Below are 19,449 nucleotides of genomic sequence, written 5' to 3'. Positions count from 1 at the left end.
GCCAAAGATCCCTTTCACATTCAGGTGGTGCGTGCCAATAGCATGTGTAATATTCATGAGGAGGCGTGGCAGACTGAACCATTATTCCACATAGGGGTGATGACGAGTCAGTCTGTTTGCATAATGTCATTGCTGAATGCTAAACTACATCACAGGTCATCCGTGAAAACAGTGTATAATGGCATTTGAACAAAAAATACAGCGTATGGTCTAAAAGTGAACAACACTTTTTCAGTCGACACCATCCTTCGAGTTTGACTCACTAACAACCACTTGTACGATAAACAAATATGTTTGTTTTTGGTCGTTGATGGGTCGGCACATCTGATCACGTGATCACACCACCCCTGATTCATGACGAAACAATCGTAACATCTAAATTACATTAAAACAATTTGGTTGTAAATGATAAGGGTTTGGTGTATTTTTTGGCGTAGAGCCTTTTCATACATGATCGTGGCAGGAATTAAAATGTCATGTTATCATTACTTATTATATTGAACCATAATTAATGGGAAACGCCCAAGATCAATTAGCCCTGTATATTTACATTGTCTGTTACATTACCAATTTAGCACAACGATTACTCTAGTTTTGGTTGGAGCACTAGAACTTCATTCAACAAACTCGCCTGATGATGGGCATCAACAGAAAGAGGTTGGAGCACTAGAACTTCATTCAACAAACTCACCTGATGATGGGCATCAACAGAAAGAGGTTGGAGCACTAGAACTTCATTCAACAAACTCGCCTGATGATGGGCATCAACAGAAAGAGGTTGGAGCACTAGAACTTCATTCAACAAACTCGCCTGATGATGGGCATCAACAGAAAGAGGTTGGAGCACTAGAACTTCATTCAACAAACTCGCCTAATGATGGGCATCAACAGAAAGAGGTTGGAGCACTAGAACTTCATTCAACAAACTCGCCTGATGATGGGCATCAACAGAAAGAGGTTGGAGCACTAGAACTTCATTCAACAAACTCGCCTGATGATGGGCATCAACAGAAAGAGGTTGGAGCACTAGAACTTCATTCAACAAACTCGCCCGATGATGGGCATCAACAGAAAGAGGTTGGAGCACTAGAACTTCATTCAACAAACTCGCCTGATGATGGGCATCAACAGAAAGAGGTTGGAGCACTAGAACTTCATTCAACAAACTCGCCTGATGATGGGCATCAACAGAAAGAGGTTGGAGCACTAGAACTTCATTCAACAAACTCGCCTAATGATGGGCATCAACAGAAAGAGGTTGGAGCACTAGAACTTCATTCAACAAACTCGCCTGATGATGGGCATCAACAGAAAGAGGTTGGAGCACTAGAACTTCATTCAACAAACTCGCCTAATGATGGGCATCAACAGAAAGAGGTTGGAGCACTAGAACTTCATTCAACAAACTCGCCTGATGATGGGCATCAATAAATAGGCCGTAGTACTGGTCTGTATGCTAAAAACAAAACAAAAACTAGAAGATGTGTCGGAATTTCTGGGTTAGGCTGGACCAAAAAGTGATTACACGGACGAGAAATTGCCAATTATTCTGACCAAGAAGTTTTTAAAGTGTGTGCTCTTAATGTCTCCAGTGAGCCCAAGAAATTAAACATTGATGAGACAATGAATGTTCTAACGCAGTGCGGGGGTGCAGGAGGCGGGGTATTTTTCCTAAGTGCTCTTGAACGTTTTTATTTTAATTTGATGAAACTTGCCACTTAATGTTCACTAAACCAAGTTCTACCAGATGGCGTATTACTACAGTCAACAATCTACCACTCAAGGGTTTCTTTATAGTTTGCCAAGTCAGTTACAAATAATAACAGGGAACAAAATGTCAAGCCCGAGCCGCACTCAACACATTGTAACGTTGGCTGCCAATGTGCGATAATATTTAAACATCATAAATCTTTTAGGCACTTCAAAGACTCGTTATAGATAAGAGGGAGTGGATTTATTATGTAAAGGTCACGACGTGATACATTCTAACACGTTTATACACGTATCCCACTCATGTATACTATACTTAGTTGATTCTACCCCCATGGTTGATGCATTCCTTCTCCGTGGTTTAATGGGAAATATTTTAATTGGTGAACCAACCTTGGGTTTTGGCTCCTTCTACGAATTGGCAACAAAAACTCATGTTCAAACTTTTCACGAGATTTTTTTGTTCACAATATAAAAAAAAATACAACGAAAGTGTTGTGTGCAATTACTTTACACATTGAAACTTTCAAAGTGGCTGAAATAATTATATGTAACTTGATATTTTTAAAACCGCACCCAGTTTAGTAAATGACCTCTAGTTAGTGACCACATGTATCATGAACATGGAAGCACTATGGAGAAAGGAAATGGCAGGACTATCAAGGGAGGCCTCGTCTTGCATATCACATTAATTGGGCCTAGCTACTGGTGTTACGCACGGCAGTGACCCGTACCTTGTTTAGTGGTGACACCTGTCACGCCGAGGTTGAGGTTCCTCGATAGGTTTGGGGTTTGTGAATGACTCAGCATTTCCTAAACGTGAGGAGGGGGCGAGTGATTTTCCAATAAGTGAGATTCTCTATAAAAAAAAATTCAAAAACGGTTCATGGGGAAAAGGGAAGTGTTTGTCTAAAAGGGAGTTTTAGTTTTTCGTTTATATAAGCCATTTTCTCCAACATCAACGGTTCTATTGCTCCATGGTTCTATCTGAATGTCTGGTACACATCGCGAAGTTCCAAGCTCGCGATATGGCTCTATAGCTAATTTTCTTTTGAAGTGGACCCCTAATATTGTAAAGGGTTATTCTGAATGCGAAAAAGAACCCCCAAAACAGTTATTTGTAGATTACAAGAGTGGGGACGGGAAATATGCACGAGGGCGCTATAATCGATTCAGAGCGGTTGGTTTCATCAAGGACTTGCTCTATGCATCTTTATGGTTTCATAACTACTGAGATTCAATCAAGCCTGTGACCTACTAGGCTGTTTCGCCCAGACACTAGATAGAAGGCTAAATAAATTGTTACGTAACAGTACAATAAGAAAACCTAAACAATATTGTCTAAAAAGATCCCGCCAAATATAAAAACGGCTGTTGGGGGCGGTGGTGCATGAAATAGCAATGAATAAACATTTAGGGGACATTTTCCACACCCACAAATGATTTTTTATATCCTTAATCTTTTCAAGGTATCGACTCTTAAAGGGCCATCAAAGAACCGGCTTTGAATAGAGGGAATTGGATGAAAGTGATCCATGGTGTATAATTACTGCAGACTGAATGAGAACGAAGAGTCTTTTTTGCCCTATTTGTAGGCTTTGGAGACCCTTAGCTCGAAAACACTTCTCAGATTCAAATATTTTAGTGAGAAATGACTTCTTCCTCAAAAACTATGTTACTCCAGAGGGAGCTGTATCTCACAATGTTGTGGTCCTTGCTCGATGTGTATACTATCGAAAAGAGGAGGGGTTCGCCCCGATGTTCCTGGTTGTGGCTGCTTAATGCGCCGTAGCACCTTGTAAACCCTTATAAGGTGCTAAATAATTGGGTCTCAGAATTCATCACTGCAATAACCTATCTTTCTGAAAGTTTGTATATACTCAGCGCCTTGAGTACCTTGTTTGGTAGATACGTGCGCTATATAAGACTTCCAGACCAACAAATGAACTCAAAATAGTAACATCTTAAAATCAATTTCATTTTCAAAACAAAACAAAAATTTATTATTTCAGAAAATCTGTTGTCTTATAAATACAACCTACTTGGTATTTTTCAAAGGCACACACATGATAATAATGCATAGAGAACCATTCATAATATATGATAATTTTAGTAAGAAAGGCAAGTAAAGCCCGTATGAAAGCAACATAGTAGTATTATTTTAATATCTGAGTAAATTAATTCACATCTTCAATCTTTCTTTGAACAAACCATACAACCAACTTGTGTTCACAGCTAAAAGGTAGGGCCATAATAATGACTCCGAAAAAGTGTAGATTTTATCCCAAAACTGAAATATTATAAAGATGGTAACATTAGTAAGCATCCTGCAAAATGATTTTCATCTAAAGTGCCCCCCCCCATGATAAGACAAGTATTCAACTTAAACATTCACTGGTGACTTTTATTGTAGCAAAACAAAAAAAGGTAACAATTGGAAGCTGTTCGTTATCAGGATTTGATCCAATAAAATTTGTCAGAGAAAGTCCCAATTAGTTTAGGATCAACAGTCTCACTAGACTCTATTGTAGCTAAGACAAATCTCAAAGAGAAAAGTTCATAAAGCATACAAAAATAAATCAATAATGCGAACAAAATGGATGGGAAGAAAAAACAGGAATCAACTGTCAGCAGTCAAAACATCTTTCAAAACCAAGAATTAACAAAAATAACATGAAACGCTTGTTTGAAGCCACCACTCTGTGTTCAAACAAGAACATCAAGGACAACTTCAGGTATTTGTTATAAAACAATATAAAAAAAACTGTCTGAAAAGGGTTCAAGCAAAGGCACACTTCAGGCCTGATACTTCATGGAGGCAATGGAGACAATTCCATTACCCTAGTCATTACATTGGTGCCCCTTAAAATGTTCCAATAGAAATTTACAATTTCTCCATAGAGATTTCATTTACCAAGGAGAAAACGCCATGGTGCCCTAGTCCTTTCAAGGAGTATCATGTCTGCACTTCAACGTTACACATCTCAATTGTTGAAGATGCTCAGTTTCTCTTGAACAAAACTTAAAGTTGAAAGCTGCAAACATTGTTACCCTGAAAAAGAGACAGACCACGGGGACTTGGGCATCTGACCCTCGTACCCAGGATTAAATTAACATCTTTAAGATGACATAACTTGTCCATTAGTTGAAGATTGTTGTGTACTTGGATTACTTCCTCCATTCACAAGATACTTGAGCCGAGAGAGATGCTCCATAGCCCTGACAAGAAACAAAAATCATCCTCAATCAACATGAAGAAGGAGATCCAAGACACACATTGAGATGAAATCTTGGAAAGAGTTAAGAACAATTGTAATTGACAGACATATAATGGTGTATTGGGCACTGAGGCAATGAAGCAAGGCGGCACTACAGAGGATTTGTGAAGTGAGTTAACAAATACCCAGACCATATTTTGAGGAACATAGCTCTTGGGAACAGTATCCTCAGTGGTAGAGAAGAACATCAGAAAGCCTGACTTATTGCATTTTGAGGAATAATATAACAACGTTTTTTGATCACCAGGTAGACATTAAAGTGTCTGAATTTCGATTAAAGTCTGAAATATCTCAACCCTGAAAGAGTTATCAAAAAGTAGCTCAAGCCACATGATGTCCACTGATCCCCTTTCCACCAATAACTAGGCCCTATGAAGAATAGGACCTGTCCAGAACTAATCAATTTCAATACACTGTGCTGCCCAACACATATTTCCCCCAGATTGCACTTCAGCAATGATGGCCCCAGATTTAAACATGAATCATTTTGTTGAACTGCACGCCCTCGGTGGACTAAGTTGGATCATGGATTTAGAGCCCACCAATAGAATTGGTCTAGGTAGAACACTTGAAGAGGGTCTTAGAGGAGACTTATGCCTAATTGAATCTGTACCTTTGAAGTGACTTGCCTCCCGGTGCCTCTTCAAAGTCAGTGCCACTCCCTGATGATCCTGTGTCTCTTCTCGTATATTTCAGGAAACTCTTTTCTCTACTTGTGGCCTACAAACAAATTGATGAAAAATACAAGATATAATTACACAATGAAAAGTCCATGAAAGTTTGTTTGTTTGTTGTATATTGGGGTGTTTGTTTGTTTGTTTGTTTGTTTGTTTGTTGATGTTGTTCTTTTGGGATTTGTTTTTTAAAGATCACAAGTACTGATCACCTTAGGAAATATTTTAGGTTGTGGTTAAACATTAATTTATAAATACCATAGACAGTTTATTCATTCTAATTGGTCATCACGTGGGGTTGTTTGCGGGAGCTAAAGCGAGGCGTTAATTTACGCGTAATGCAATCAATATGTCAAATCAAATATTTGAACACGATCAATGAGTATCAGTGATGCAGAAATTTGAGTTTTTAAATTTAATCAAGCATGCAAGTAAAATTTTAATAAATAAACGCCACAGTGGTCACTAAATTTACAAAATTTTGACACCTTAGTTTTTTTGAGATGTCCCAGAATGAAAGACTTGAGTAGAGAATATCCTAAAGTAAACAGAGAAAGCTTTTAAAGCTAAAACGATCTCTTGGATTGACAAGAACAATCCCAATGGAATGCATAAAATAAACAAAGGAGTCAAATGTAGAACTGCCAAGATTTTGCATCTTGCAATCAGGGAGATTTTACACCCAAGGCTGCTGCTGTTGACCACACCTCACTGTACCTTATCTTGATTCAAAGCAAGAAAGCAAACTAGAAGCTTCAGAAGCCATCTCATCCACAAAATTCCTTAAAGTCACCTGGAAATAGCATTTTTTTTCTTTCAAACATAAGAGTATATGCTTACGAACAATAAAACAACTGTTTGTCACGATTTATATGTTTAAAAAATATATAAAGTTGTTTGGGGGGCTGACTCCGCCTACCCCTTTTGTGACGTCAATCGAGGCAGACTTTGCCTGCAATGCGTATAGTAAACACACGTGCAAAGTACATGTACGTCCAAGTCGTGAGTTGGTACATTTCAAAAAGTGTTTTTCTGCATTCAGCAGCAATACACCTGGTCGGCATTGCCGGAAAAAAACAAAAACAATTTTTTTTAAACGTACAAACTCACGACTTGGTCCGTACATGTACTTTGCAATTGTGTTTACTCTACGCATTACAGGCAAAGTCTGCCTCGATTGACGTCACGAACAGCGCCCTCTCGGGTCGGGGTCTACTCTTAAATTTGTAAATAACATAAGAACTTTTTTTTTTAAACCTTAGTTAACTGTTTATTCACATTCCACTCCACACATATATTAGTGACAAAAGCTTTATTTTGAAAAAATACCACTTCCAGGTGACTTTAATTTGATTTCAAAGCTAGGCAATACAGTCCAGTAATAGTTTGGGGAACAAAACTGTCTCCTGACGATGACTAGAGCAAGCTAGTCGAAACTTTGAGACCAACCCAAGAACTGACTTCGCGGTAGTATAGCTAATTACAATCCTATAAGCTAAAGTAGTAGTCCCAGCCTATTTCTATACCATCCGCCCAGGTATAGTTAATACGCAGGACAGTTCGTTAGAAGTCTCCCGAACACCCGAACAGTCTACTTCGCGGTAGTAGAATTAAGCAAGACAGTTCTCGAAGAACAAACTCTACCTGGCAAGTAGATACACACATGGTGTTACCGCAAACCAAATATATATTGATACCTCACCATGCAATGCCTCAAATCCTATAAAACTGCTTTGGTTTTAAATCTTTAAAATAAGAGAGTAAAACCATGTTCAGCCAAAAATTGATAATTATCTTTTTCATCTTGACTTCACAAACCACAAAGGATGGTTCATGATGTTCAGGCCAACACTGCATGTTTTGAAACATAACAAACAAAAAATACATCACCAAAGCCAGCTATAAAACTGTTCATGATTTTGGAGTAAACAAACAATTAATAAAGACTTTATTAATGCCACAATATAAAACAGCCGTAAGATTTGGAACAGAAACAAGAAACTGTCGTCAAACCTCTGGGAGAGCAATAAATTCTCAAGATTCCCACTGGATTGTAACGTGATTACAACTCCCGAATTTCACAATTATTCTTCATATTGTATAGGCGGCTATACAAAAGTAAAATCAATGGTTGCACTACACTAACATTTGGTCCAAATGGGTGTACCAAACAGATTAATATATAAACTGTACAGACACAACCTTTTATTTGTAAAGGTATTATACAGGATTAACAGAGCTCCCAAGATATTTGCAGACAGTAGTCATGTTTTGAGCGATCAACCATAATAATATAGGCCTTAGTAGAGTAACAAACCTGTGAACATGCTTAATGTGTGAGCTGAAGCGGGAGAAAATAGTGGGAAAAAACCAACAATTTTCAAGTGGTTAAAGTGTTTCCACTTTTAATGAAACTTGATTAACTTTTGCTTTAAAGTTTTAAATTCTGCCAATCTATGCTGATTGTGATGTAAAAAGAGCAGGGATAAAAATAATCTGGTGGCATGGTTGGCTAGTGCATAAAGCACTCGCCTCTCACCACTGTGTCCCTGGTTTGATTCCTATCTCAGGTCAATGAGTAGAGTTGTGCAATGGTTTTCTTCTATAAGGTACAGTGGTAGGACAACCTATGGGGTGACTTTTAGAGCCCTTGGCCATCTGTAATCTAACACTCAACCCAAATCCCCCCATCTGGCAGGTAAGCCCCAAAAAGTCATTGTTTCAAACACGTCAGCTGTTTCTAACGCCCAGCAAAGTAAATCATCAGTCCCAAGGTGCAAATATTATAGTCCCACAAATATGAATTTATGGGTCTGTTATGAAGAAAGCTAGGACCAACAGTCAGAGTGGTAAGTGTGGATATACATAAGACATAAGTGTCAGGCGATAAAAGAAGGGAATGGTTTTGTATGAGGAAAAGTGGAGTCAACCTTTAATAAACTAGCGTTTATTCCCTAAAAATAACCACTACCCCTGACCCTCACCATAGTGACACAGTTCTGTGATGTCAAGTTATAAAACCACAAGGGAAACTGACTGGCTAAATTTAGATAGATTGGGATTGATCAAAGAAAAATTGACAAGAACTGGACTTGAGCCTGCCAGCTCTAAATTAAAATGCTGGCGCTCAACCAACTGAGCTATCGAGCCCCAATGATTCTATTTCTCCCAATCTTTCTCCTCATATCTTTGTTTGGGCAGCCAGTCAGATGTGATGTAATAGGCCTAATGCATTTACCTACAAACCCTTTCCAAGTTCAATCAGAATTCTGGCTCAAAAAAGTTCCTTTTACCAACTGCATTTTTTAAATACAGCATTATTTTCTTCATTTCATCGAAGGGAGAAAAAAATCTTAAAACCACTAAGCTCTAAGAATATCTGAGGAATTCAGTGTTATATTTACAAACATTAAACTCAGCATAAAAATAGACAGTAAATGTACATTCAACGAAGACACCATCTGCGTCCCTTCATTATCTTGCCATGAAATCAATTCCTTCAACTCATTAACAGAAGTGCCACTTCGGAATAACTTAAAGTTCTCATCTCCTATCAAGTTATCTCAAGTCTGCATGTATTTATTTAATTTGATATTCAGATAGAGTTTGAGTTTAAAGCAGTTAGTTACAGGATTATGCAGGGGGGAGGGCAATCTTGCATCATCCTTGGTTGTAAACTTCATGCAAATACCAACCAAACAGAGAAATGTGACTTAACAATACGAGTATTGTCAGGAAATATATTATTAAATCATTAGACATGCCAGGTTAAAAAAAATTGCCCAAAACATAAATGAATAAACACATTTCCTTCACTTCTATTTCATCCATGGGATTCATAATTTATTCTCACTGACCAAAGAGAACTGACCCAGACTACTAACAGCTGCAGTGGGTCAAAAGCATGCACTCGATCTATCTCATGGTCAAAGCAAAGAGAAAGCATGGTCTCTAATGGTGAAAGTAACAGGCTGAACTTAATCGCCCATATAAGTTCAAAGATGTTTATGCTTTGGGCAAGCATCTCGGTTTAAGAAAAGGAAAACAATACCTGGAAAAGATTTTGGACAGTTTATGATGAAATCTGACAGTCAAATTATCGAAGGATGAAGTATTTAGTTCTCAAATCTGAATGTCAGTTTTCTGTTCTATAATCACTATACATATTGGACCAGCCAATATGCCATTAGTGAAATGACAACTTTGACTGCCAACAGGCAAAGATCAATAGTTCAAAGAATGGGGAAACTGCCCCCCCCCCCCCTGAGTTTGGTTCTTAAGGTCAGTTTCATGGTACAAAAGGTCAAATGAGGTCAAATTTGTAGCTGAAGGGTTTATGTATCAATTTAGAACTCTAATAAATCTATTTTAATCATCCTACCTAACAAATTTGTGAAATTAAAAGCAAAATGGAATGTTTTTACAAAGTGAAGATCACATCAGAAAACAAATCTGAATCTTTATCAGGAACGAAAGTTGTAACTGACAACAAAGTCTTCAACTAGGATCCACATTTCATGGCTGTGTGCATCATGGCCAGAGTAGGGAATCCTACCACACAAAGTTTAAATAAACATCCCATGAGAGTTCCAATCTGAGCTCCTGTTGAAGGATAGGGGACTGCATCATGTTGTCACTCATGTGAGAAAAGTACCGGTATCCCCTGACTTGACCATGGAGGTAGAAATAGTTTGTGACCAACTTGCCACTCATCGCAACAAGTGGAGGTTGGGATTTACTCAAATAAACATGACCTGGAGTCAACATAAGTGCATTCTGCAAACACAAATGTTGAGTCAGAATCAGGTGGAGAAGAAAAAGACAGAATCCAGAGCATTTCTTGGTATCGAACCATGTAACTTGGTGGGTTTGATGGTTTGATCTAAAATATTTGACATTGAAACATTGGAGAATAGTGGGGTTTAGGGGTAGAGGAGTGTTTGTACCACAGTCGATGGGTTAAAGGTGACGGTGGGGCTGGGTTAAGTGATGGTTAGGGTCAATAATATGTTTGTAGCCAACACAGAAGAGTAATTCAACCCAAACACCCTGTTTTTCTACAATTTGAAAACACTTTTCCAACTACATGTACTAATATTGGAGAGCAGCTACTAACAACTATGGAGCAGTGTCATAACTAGGGGTAAGGATTCTGGTCTATAGAGGTGTTGAGTTTCAGTTGCTGTGTGGTCCTGAGTGATAAGATACACTAGAGCATTGAACTAGTAGAAAAGAGTACTTGTCCACCAGTATAGAGTGTTTATGAAAATTGATCACCATTCAAGGTAAAAATAAGGGAATCAATGTGTGGTGAAGAGGTTTTCGACTAGTGGTTTAATCCCAACGAGGCCTGGTTCTTGATAATTTTACCGAGACGAACTAGAGGTAAATTATCAAGAACCAGGCCTCGGCGGGTTTAAACCACTAGTTAAAAACCTGAAACAAATGTATAGGCCATGCTTGTCATTCAATTATTATGCTTTCATCTAACTGCATTCTGCTTGACTGTTAACACTTCATTTTAGGTTTACTTTGTGTTGTGTTATGGTGTCGATTAGAATTTTAGAAAGACCCTGCTAAGGTTCACCCTACATTACATCTTTAATAGTACAAGGATATAATTCAAATACAGTCAGTGTTGAAAGTCTTGGGACCAGTCTCGGTCTTAAGACATTATTTTTTCTAGTCTTGGCTTCTGTCTTAGACATCCAGGGGTCAGCGACAACATTGGATACAAGATAAGAACTGTGCTGTGAAAACAAATTGCTGGTAGGTTATCATTGAGTTTGTAAAGACAATGGCTCAAGAAAACTTATTGTTTTATTGCATCTGGGTATTGAAAATAACATCCTGGTAGATAATAAATGAGTTTGTAAAATAATGGCAATGTTGATTAATAACCAACTCTAATGCTACTCAACACATTTCCAAGATATAGGGAGATTGCCAAGATTACAGATAGAGATTTCAGTTGGTAGAGCACTGACGACATGCAGGTGAAAAATATGCAACTGGATTTTTGTTTAATAATTTGATTGTGTCAGTGAGTCCTGCTAGTGGTTAATTACTGTTTCTTAACACATCTTTTTGGTGACAGTTTGTAAACTTATGAACTTCCCTGGCTGACTCCTATAGTCATGATAATTGTTGTTGTTCAACGATTTAAAATGTAAAATTTACTTTAAAAATGTTACCGTTTTTGATAAAAAGCACTTCAAACAGTGGTTCACATAAATTACCTAATTTGTACATGCATCAACTGTTCTTTACATGATGTTCCTAAGATAACACACTAGTATGCCTTTACAAGTTTCCTTAGTAACCAAATAGTTGAGATATTTGGTACAAAGAATTTGACCTAGTAACAGACTGGGACCTAGTGTGTGGAATTTCATTCTCTCCATGCCTTGACCTTAACCAAACCACATGGGGGGAAACACAACACAACACCCATCCAGTGTCAACTGTGGGTCCCACAGTTATGCACTTAACTTTTGGAGTGCACTTGAAATATTAGGACCTTGAACAAATGGATGGTTAAAATGCAAACAGTTTTGAAGTTGACTACAAACATATTCAAGGATTCTGTACTTCATCCGTAGACTAAGCAGTTTGTTATAAAGTTTGAAATAAATACATTAACTACAGCCTTTCAAGCTGACACATGGTTGACTTGAAACAATTCCTCAATCATTTCAATGGGAATCTTTGTTGTGGCAGCCATTAATTACTTTGCACCACAAATTGGAGAACAAATGGGTGGTCTGGGGGGGGGGGTAAACTGTAATGAACTAGCATCTTGTCCAGGGAATAGCAACATTGTTAGTTGTGCAATGCCAAGGAAACTGATATAAACATCCATGACAAGCCCATGTGGCCCAGGACAGACTTTATTTTTATGGCATTACCTCCATGGTCCCTCCATGTACAAAGTGGTAGTGCCAGTAGCAGGTAAAGTTAGTCATTGCACAATAAGATTTATTCAAATCTTGTTTAACACTGCAAAGTTATAACCTGGTTTCAAGAATACAGCCCATTTTCTTGGCCTTGATGAACAAAATAAACCAAAGGAATGCCAAGTTCAGTTTCTTCGAACAGTTTGAACAAACTAAACAACAAAACAACCAGGAGAGCTTTTGGCTCTGTGCAGTAGCCATGGTCAATATTTAAATAAACTAAAAAGGTTCATTCAAACAGTGAATCGTGGATTCCCACGTTTGCTGAAAAGGCTCCTTCTATTATGAAGAAAATACCAGCAGAATATTTTCATAATCAACCCACGCATTTATTGGCGATAACATTTGCTAATGCCCCAGAGTTATGTAAAACCTATGTTGGCTAAATACGTCAATGTGTGCTAGTTACCGGTTTTATTGCTTTGAATGCCCCTCAATACAACAATTTACTTTGTTTACTTCCTTACAAAAACTGTACAGTACACTATTTTTTTTCCAGTTTCATTTCAGAGAATAGAAAGAGTGCCAACGTTTAACCTGCATATTTTTCTTAACCAGTTTACTTAATTCACCCAGTTAAATATCTCACAGGTTGGGTTTCTTGAAAACAAAGAAAGACTGTTTTCAGAAACCAATCACCACTCTCTTCAGAGTAACATATTTCAGGCTCTGACTGAACTAATTCCTGCTTGTACATTGCAGCATGTAGTAAATTTAGACCTCGGGAATAAATACACAAAATATCACACCAGCAAACCCATCCAGCCTCCCCCCCCCCCTCACTTTCTATGCCTTCATTGTGTTCTAAAACCCTTTTTTAAAAGCTTAATTATTATTATTATTTTTTTTTTTTTGGGGGGGGATACTTCTTTATGGGATATTTTTCTATTTTGTCATAAATACCGGTATATATAAGTTTTTTTGGAGGGGGGGGGGGGGGGCTCTTTCACATTTCAGTCATGGTATACCTCCCAAGTCTCACGTCATCCGACTGTGAAATCTCTTGTGCCCACCATTCACCACCAGCCACCACCAGGTACAACTTGTGAATAAGTCAACAATGAAACATCCTTGGCTTTGTTAAAAGCAGCCAGCAAATATTCCTCAATAAGCATTGAAGCTGTTATGGGAAGGTTTTTTATAGCTAGGGGCTTCATGGCATTATTGACCTGTACAATTCTTATTATGATTACAAAAAGACTTATGAAAATAATGGTAAACAACATGGGGCAATGCTGTCATGAAAACAAATTTCAGAAGCGACAAGTTTCGTTAAGCTGCTATACTTTCCTAGGGTGGGTCTGAACGGACTGTGCAAGTCTCACGCAAATAACAAATGAGAAAACAACTCAAAAAGAAGACTACGTTTTTCTACAAAGTAAAATTTTCTTTTTTAATTCTATTTATACAATATTCTAAAAAATTAAAATACCCTTATTTCCCTGAATGAAAGCTAAAAATCAACTGCTTTTATATTGCAAAACTCTCTGATTGATCAACCTATTTGCCCTGATCTGACAGTCATGCATGTGACTTAAGATTGTCATAAAAGGGAATTTCCAAGCACAATTATAGACTCTTTACTGAGAAACCTAAAACAAGAGAATCAGCTGATCATGCCTTGACAGTTAGTAGTAACACCAGTTATATACCATGGAGGGTGACACAAAAAGCTCTCAATCTAGAAACAGACCACCTATACTGAATGATTGATGCCAGTACTCAGTCATGTAAAACTGCAAGTTCGGAACTATTTTTTCCCCTGCATACAATAAAAGCTATTCAATGGCCCAGCATTGAATGATTGTTGTATTACACAGACCTCAAACTCATGGCACCTGCTATGGAATTAGAAACCTGGGGATACAAAGGGCTTCGTTTTAAACCACTCTCTGAATGAACCATTAAAAGAGAATAACAACTCCAAAACATACGTTGGGTTTGGGGGCGGCAAACCCAAAAGGAAACATGGACACGTATGAACAATAATCTGACATCATTCTTACACTACAACATGACTCAAACTTCAATAATTTCTCCCGCCATGGTTCAACAAAATAAACATTTGTTGTTTTTATTACATAAGTGTTCTCATTTCATATGGTTTATATTGTTGTATAACTTGAGGTAGCACCATTTTTAACTTGGACCAAACCTTCACCAACATCTTGCTCACAGATTTTAAAGATTCAGTAAATAATTAGATTCAATAGAAAACTTCAAAGCCAGTTTACTCGTGCCTGTTTTATAACTTAACTCAATAACAACCACCTTAGACTTCATCAACAATAGGGATGAGATTATATGAAATTTAAAAGTTAAAAAAGACCCTGCTAGGGCCGAAACATCAGGCCATTAGACCCAATTATGTTTTGGGTTTATAGTTCTTTTTGGTTGGTAGCAGTAAAGTCTAAAATTGTTGTTACTTCACAACAGTTTTATTCTGGCTCTTTCCACCTTGAAATATTCACAATATAAAATAAAAAGGCTTTCATCCTCTTATTTTAAAACAACCCAAGGATGATCAACAGTTGGATTTCTTTAACTTTGCCTAGAAATCCATAGGTAATCTATTTTTAGTTTATTTAAAACAATGGATTCTTAAGTCTTCTGTGGTGTTTCCTTATGACTATACCGGTTATTTCCTTGCCCTTGTGGTTGAACAAATTTAGACATTCTTCAACAAGCAGTGGTTATGAAAGCAAATTCAAACTGGATTTATCTTCTATTGTTCACTCTCTGGCAGTTAACAATAACCCCTTTTGCCTCAGCAGACTCCATTCATATTCAAATGAACAAGGTGACCCATTATGACTTGGTCATAATCTGGTCTGACACCATCACCACATGAATAATAAAATAAGCTCCACCCACTTTGGGTGGAACTCTGCATATTTAATGAGCAGGGGTAAAAAATAGAGTTAACATGTACAGGTAGGATGGTAGGATCCACTCTGGTACCAGGAGGAAGGGGACACCAGCAGGCATGACTCATAGAGCAGGAGGAGGGTGGGGTAGAGACCGAGTTTCTTAGAATCATTGAGTTGTTGTCATTCTGAGGTCAAGTCCTAGGGTCAAGTCCGAGACTAATACAAATCCGAGTCACAAATCACTTTACACGCTTTCTTCAATTATTTTGGGTTGGTTAAACAAAGAAAAATTGCCTTACCCTTAAGCGAGACTTGAACCAGCAACCTTTGGATTAACATGCTGGCACTCTACCAACTAAGCTATTTATTTAACGCTAATGTTGGCAGTCTCTGATGTGTTAGATCCCTGGCTATATGGCAGTTACAGGTTGAATGGTTTCTGACTTGCACTCAGAAGAAAGACACCGACATAATCAGGGAATGCCAGCATTAGGGCTAGATAGCCCCGTTGGTAGGACACTGCCACTTTAATCCGGAGGTCAGCCCCGTTGGTAGACCACTGGCACTTTAATCCGGAGGTCAGCCCCGTTGGTAGACCACTGGCACTTTAATCCAGAGGTCAGCCCCGTTGGTAGACCACTGGCACTTTAATCCGGAGGTCAGCCCCGTTGGTAGACCACTGGCACTTTAATCCGGAGGTCAGCCACGTTGGTAGACCACTGGCACTTTAATCCGGAGGTCAGCCCCGTTGGTAGACCACTGGCACTTTAATCCGGAGGTCAGCCCCGTTGGTAGACCACTGGCACTTTAATCTGGAGGTCAGCCCCGTTGGTAGACCACTGGCACTTTAATCCGGAGGTCAGCCCCGTTGGTAGACCACTGGCACTTTAATCCGGAGGTCAGCCCCGTTGGTAGACCACTGGCACTTTAATCCGGAGGTCAGGCCCGTTGGTAGACCACTGGCACTTTAATCCAGAGGTCAGCCCCGTTGGTAGACCACTGGCACTTTAATCCGGAGGTCAGGCCCGTTGGTAGACCACTGGCACTTTAATCCAGAGGTCAGCCCCATTGGTAGACCACTGCCACTTTAATCCGGAGGTCACAGGCTCAAGTTCCGCTCCTGGTCAAAATGAACTTGTTTTTGTATACTCGCTGAAGTGCCAAGATTTTTCCCATCGCCCATTACGAAAAGAAACAAAAGGGATCCGAAAAATGTATCTTCATAGAAGCTTTTGTTAGCAAAAAAAAAGTAATACACTTAAAGAGAAGTACAAATGTACATGAACATGATACAGGTGTATCCACCTGCTAATTAACGGTATATTTATAGGTTCAGGCTCAGCTGATGTTACAAGCCATTACTGACCCCAAACAAACTAGGTATCCTGACCCCAAACGAACCTAGGTATCCTGACCCCAAACAAACCTAGGTATCCTGACCCCAAACAAACCTAGGTATCCTGACCCCAAACAAACCTAGGTATCCTGACCCTATCATGATACCCCTACACTCATTATCCCGATATCTATCATCAGCTTGACTAACAGCAACCCTTACTGCACCTACTGTTGACTGACACAGGTGGTCTGTAGCACCATACTCCTAAACCCTACAAAGAGATCTTCCATCCATAATCCAAAGAGATGACCCTGGTTCATGACTCCACTGTGGCTGTCTTCACCTTACTCCCTAGGGAGGGGGTGTAAGTAGGTGACCTGGTTCCCTATTAACCCCCTCCCTCCCCCCCCCCCATAAGGGTGGGTGGCGGGTGCACTGGTAGAGTGCTAAAAGGTCTTAAGAAGTTTGACTAATTGTGGATTATAATCAGAGTGCAATCTTATATTTGGAGGAGTGATCATCAAAACGAAAACAGATCCATTTGAATCGTTTTAAAAACAAAACATCTGCTCTTTCATAGCGCAATTCCAAAGAATGGTTATTATACTTCAAACATTACTCCCTTTGGAGTAAACAGCCTTCGCTTCCAAGTATGTAGTGCACTAAGCTAAATCAATCACACCTCGGTACCTATTTAAATCCCTGGGTGAAGAGAAGCAATTATAGTCAAGTGTCTTGCTCAAGGACAGAAGCGTTGCAACAGGGATTGGAACCCACACTGATGACTCAGCCACCAGAACGCGGAGTCCAATGCATTAAACCACATGGCTACTACACGCCAAAAACAAATCTTCACCCCAAAATATTTTCATGTCTGGCATTCTCTTTGGATGATTTACAACACAAAGATTTGCATTCGGCAAGTAGGTTTTATTAAAACCATTAGACTTTAACACTACATAGCAATCCCCAATCCTGTTGCCACCGTGTTTAGACTGCAGGACTTGCAATCACAAGGTTATGGGTTCGAATCGGCCCAGCTTACTGCCGAATTAACAATGATTACAAAAAGAATTGTCATCTAGATACTGAATCACACTTTCTTGATTTGTGCAATTCATAGGTTAAACCAATGTTTGTATGAGAGAGAGGTTGGCGGTTGCCTGCTTAGTGTTAATATCCCCTTGTGGGAGTTGGGGGAGTCCCCTCTTTGGGTAGAAAATCTCAACAAACAACAAATACTGTCCAAGTTGAGAAAATCACCATCAGCCAGACATACACATGCACGAAAACCACAACAAAACAAAAACAGTTTCTTCTTCTCCATAACCTGACCACTATGTTCAAAGGGTTTTTCACACACTTTGTCTGATGATGTGATAATTCATGACGTGTTGATAGAAAACTAGAACGAAATGTATTTTTTCCCAAAAAAACCAATGGTGTATCTTCTCTGAACATGAGATTTAAAATAAAATGCTAATTTTAAAAGATTTTGAAAGCCATAAACCTAAAAAAATATATAACATAGTTCTGGGAGTGCATAGAAAAGTCAGACTTAAATTCAATTATAAAGACGTGCCTGGAAAAGGAATAAAGTAGTTACCACAATTCATAGGTTAATCACCTGCTTTTATGGCACTTGACATCAGGTCAAACAGTACAATAATAAATGGCAGAAGTCACAAAAACACATGGCTTAAACAACTCAGGGGGCATGGAAAAACACTTGTTTAAAGGGTATAGAGCTGACTTAATCTGATAAATAAAAATTATTGATTAAGCTTAAGAAGCGTTCAACCCATTTCCATTTTCTTGTTTTAAATCTACACACAACCCAGACTGCTCAAAGTAGACAAGTTGGTGGGTAAGAGAACAGTGTATAAGAGTGTTTATAATAAAATCAGGTGAAGCAACAATCAGGCTAGGTGAGAATAAAGGTTTGATTCAAAGCGTGCACTAGTAATGAACTTTGTGATCCCCCACCCCTAAATCTAATTTTGTTTTTTCCCTACCCCCCCACCCCTCCCTCTTTGGCACCCGTACAAAAGCTTTTAAATTTTAAATATATTTTAAATGGGCCTGCAGGAATTCCAACCCTGCCCTAAAGTTACGTCATACCATAGAATTCTCTTTGGTCATACATCTCTTCAACAATTGACAATAGATATGAAAATATTGATAAATGCCAACCAACTGCATTGTTGGAACAAAATTCCTCTAAACATTTGACAGGATTTATGAGGGCTTTTAGTGGCAAAGTACAGAACTGGGCATAAACAAAATATGACGGAGTGGTTTGAGTCGTTTGTTTAGTTGGTACTTGATCATTAACAATGATGTTTAAATTAAAGGGAATGTTGCCTTCAATTTGGGCACTTTGGGCCATAAAAAGCGGTGGTTTTGAAATGTGTAACAATAATAAGATAATAATCATAATAAAAATAATAATAAAGGAAACTTATAATGTGCCATGTCTGTCACAGGTGACACTCCTGGCGCAGGAACCCTTACAAAGCTAACAACTGAAGGAACTATTAATTAAACAAAATAAACAGAAGGAGAAGAAAAGATGTTTTCAAAATAAAATATAACACATCACACAAAAACCCTTAAAAATAT

At 38.5% G+C, this 19,449-nt stretch overlaps 2 protein-coding genes across 5 annotated transcripts in view; one reads left to right on the top strand and one right to left on the bottom strand.

Moving 5' to 3' along the window:
- Positions 1-42: 42 nt before the first annotated feature.
- Positions 43-1,431, top strand: LOC117296116 (acidic repeat-containing protein-like). Its single transcript, XM_033778987.1, has 2 exons — positions 43-110; positions 576-1,431. The coding sequence occupies exons 1-2, from the start codon at positions 43-45 to the stop codon at positions 1,429-1,431; spliced, it is 924 nt and encodes a 307-aa protein (XP_033634878.1).
- Positions 1,432-3,680: 2,249 nt separating this feature from the next.
- Positions 3,681-19,449, bottom strand: part of LOC117295404 — a 38,122-nt gene continuing 22,353 nt past the window's right edge. For 2 of the 4 annotated variants that reach the window (XM_033778043.1, XM_033778044.1), the window contains exons 9-10: positions 5,602-5,708; positions 3,681-4,929 (exon numbers count right to left, since the gene is read on the bottom strand). In XM_033778043.1, the coding sequence (XP_033633934.1) occupies positions 4,830-4,929; positions 5,602-5,708 (207 nt within the window). In that variant the 3' untranslated portion in view covers positions 3,681-4,829. Of the gene's footprint in view, positions 4,930-5,601; positions 5,709-6,150; positions 6,201-14,056; positions 16,641-19,449 lie in introns of those variants that run through there. The other 2 variants (XM_033778045.1, XM_033778046.1) reach the window with 2 other exon arrangements.

Source organism: Asterias rubens, chromosome 10 (genome assembly GCF_902459465.1).
Source record: "Asterias rubens chromosome 10, eAstRub1.3, whole genome shotgun sequence".
NCBI classification, from domain to species: Eukaryota; Metazoa; Echinodermata; class Asteroidea; order Forcipulatida; family Asteriidae; genus Asterias; species Asterias rubens.
Note: the sequence above shows the minus strand (reverse complement) of the source record. Positions and strands in the feature narration are given on the sequence as shown.

What these genes read in the sequence shown, in the direction of transcription:
- LOC117296116 (XM_033778987.1), top strand. Translation starts at nt 43, where the DNA reads ATGTGTAATATTCATGAGGAGGCGTGGCAGACTGAACCATTATTCCAC. An exon ending in ATAGGGGTGATGACGAGTCA is followed by an intron (nt 111 to 575) that starts GTCTGTTTGCAT and finishes TTACCAATTTAG; the next exon opens with CACAACGATTACTCTAGTTT.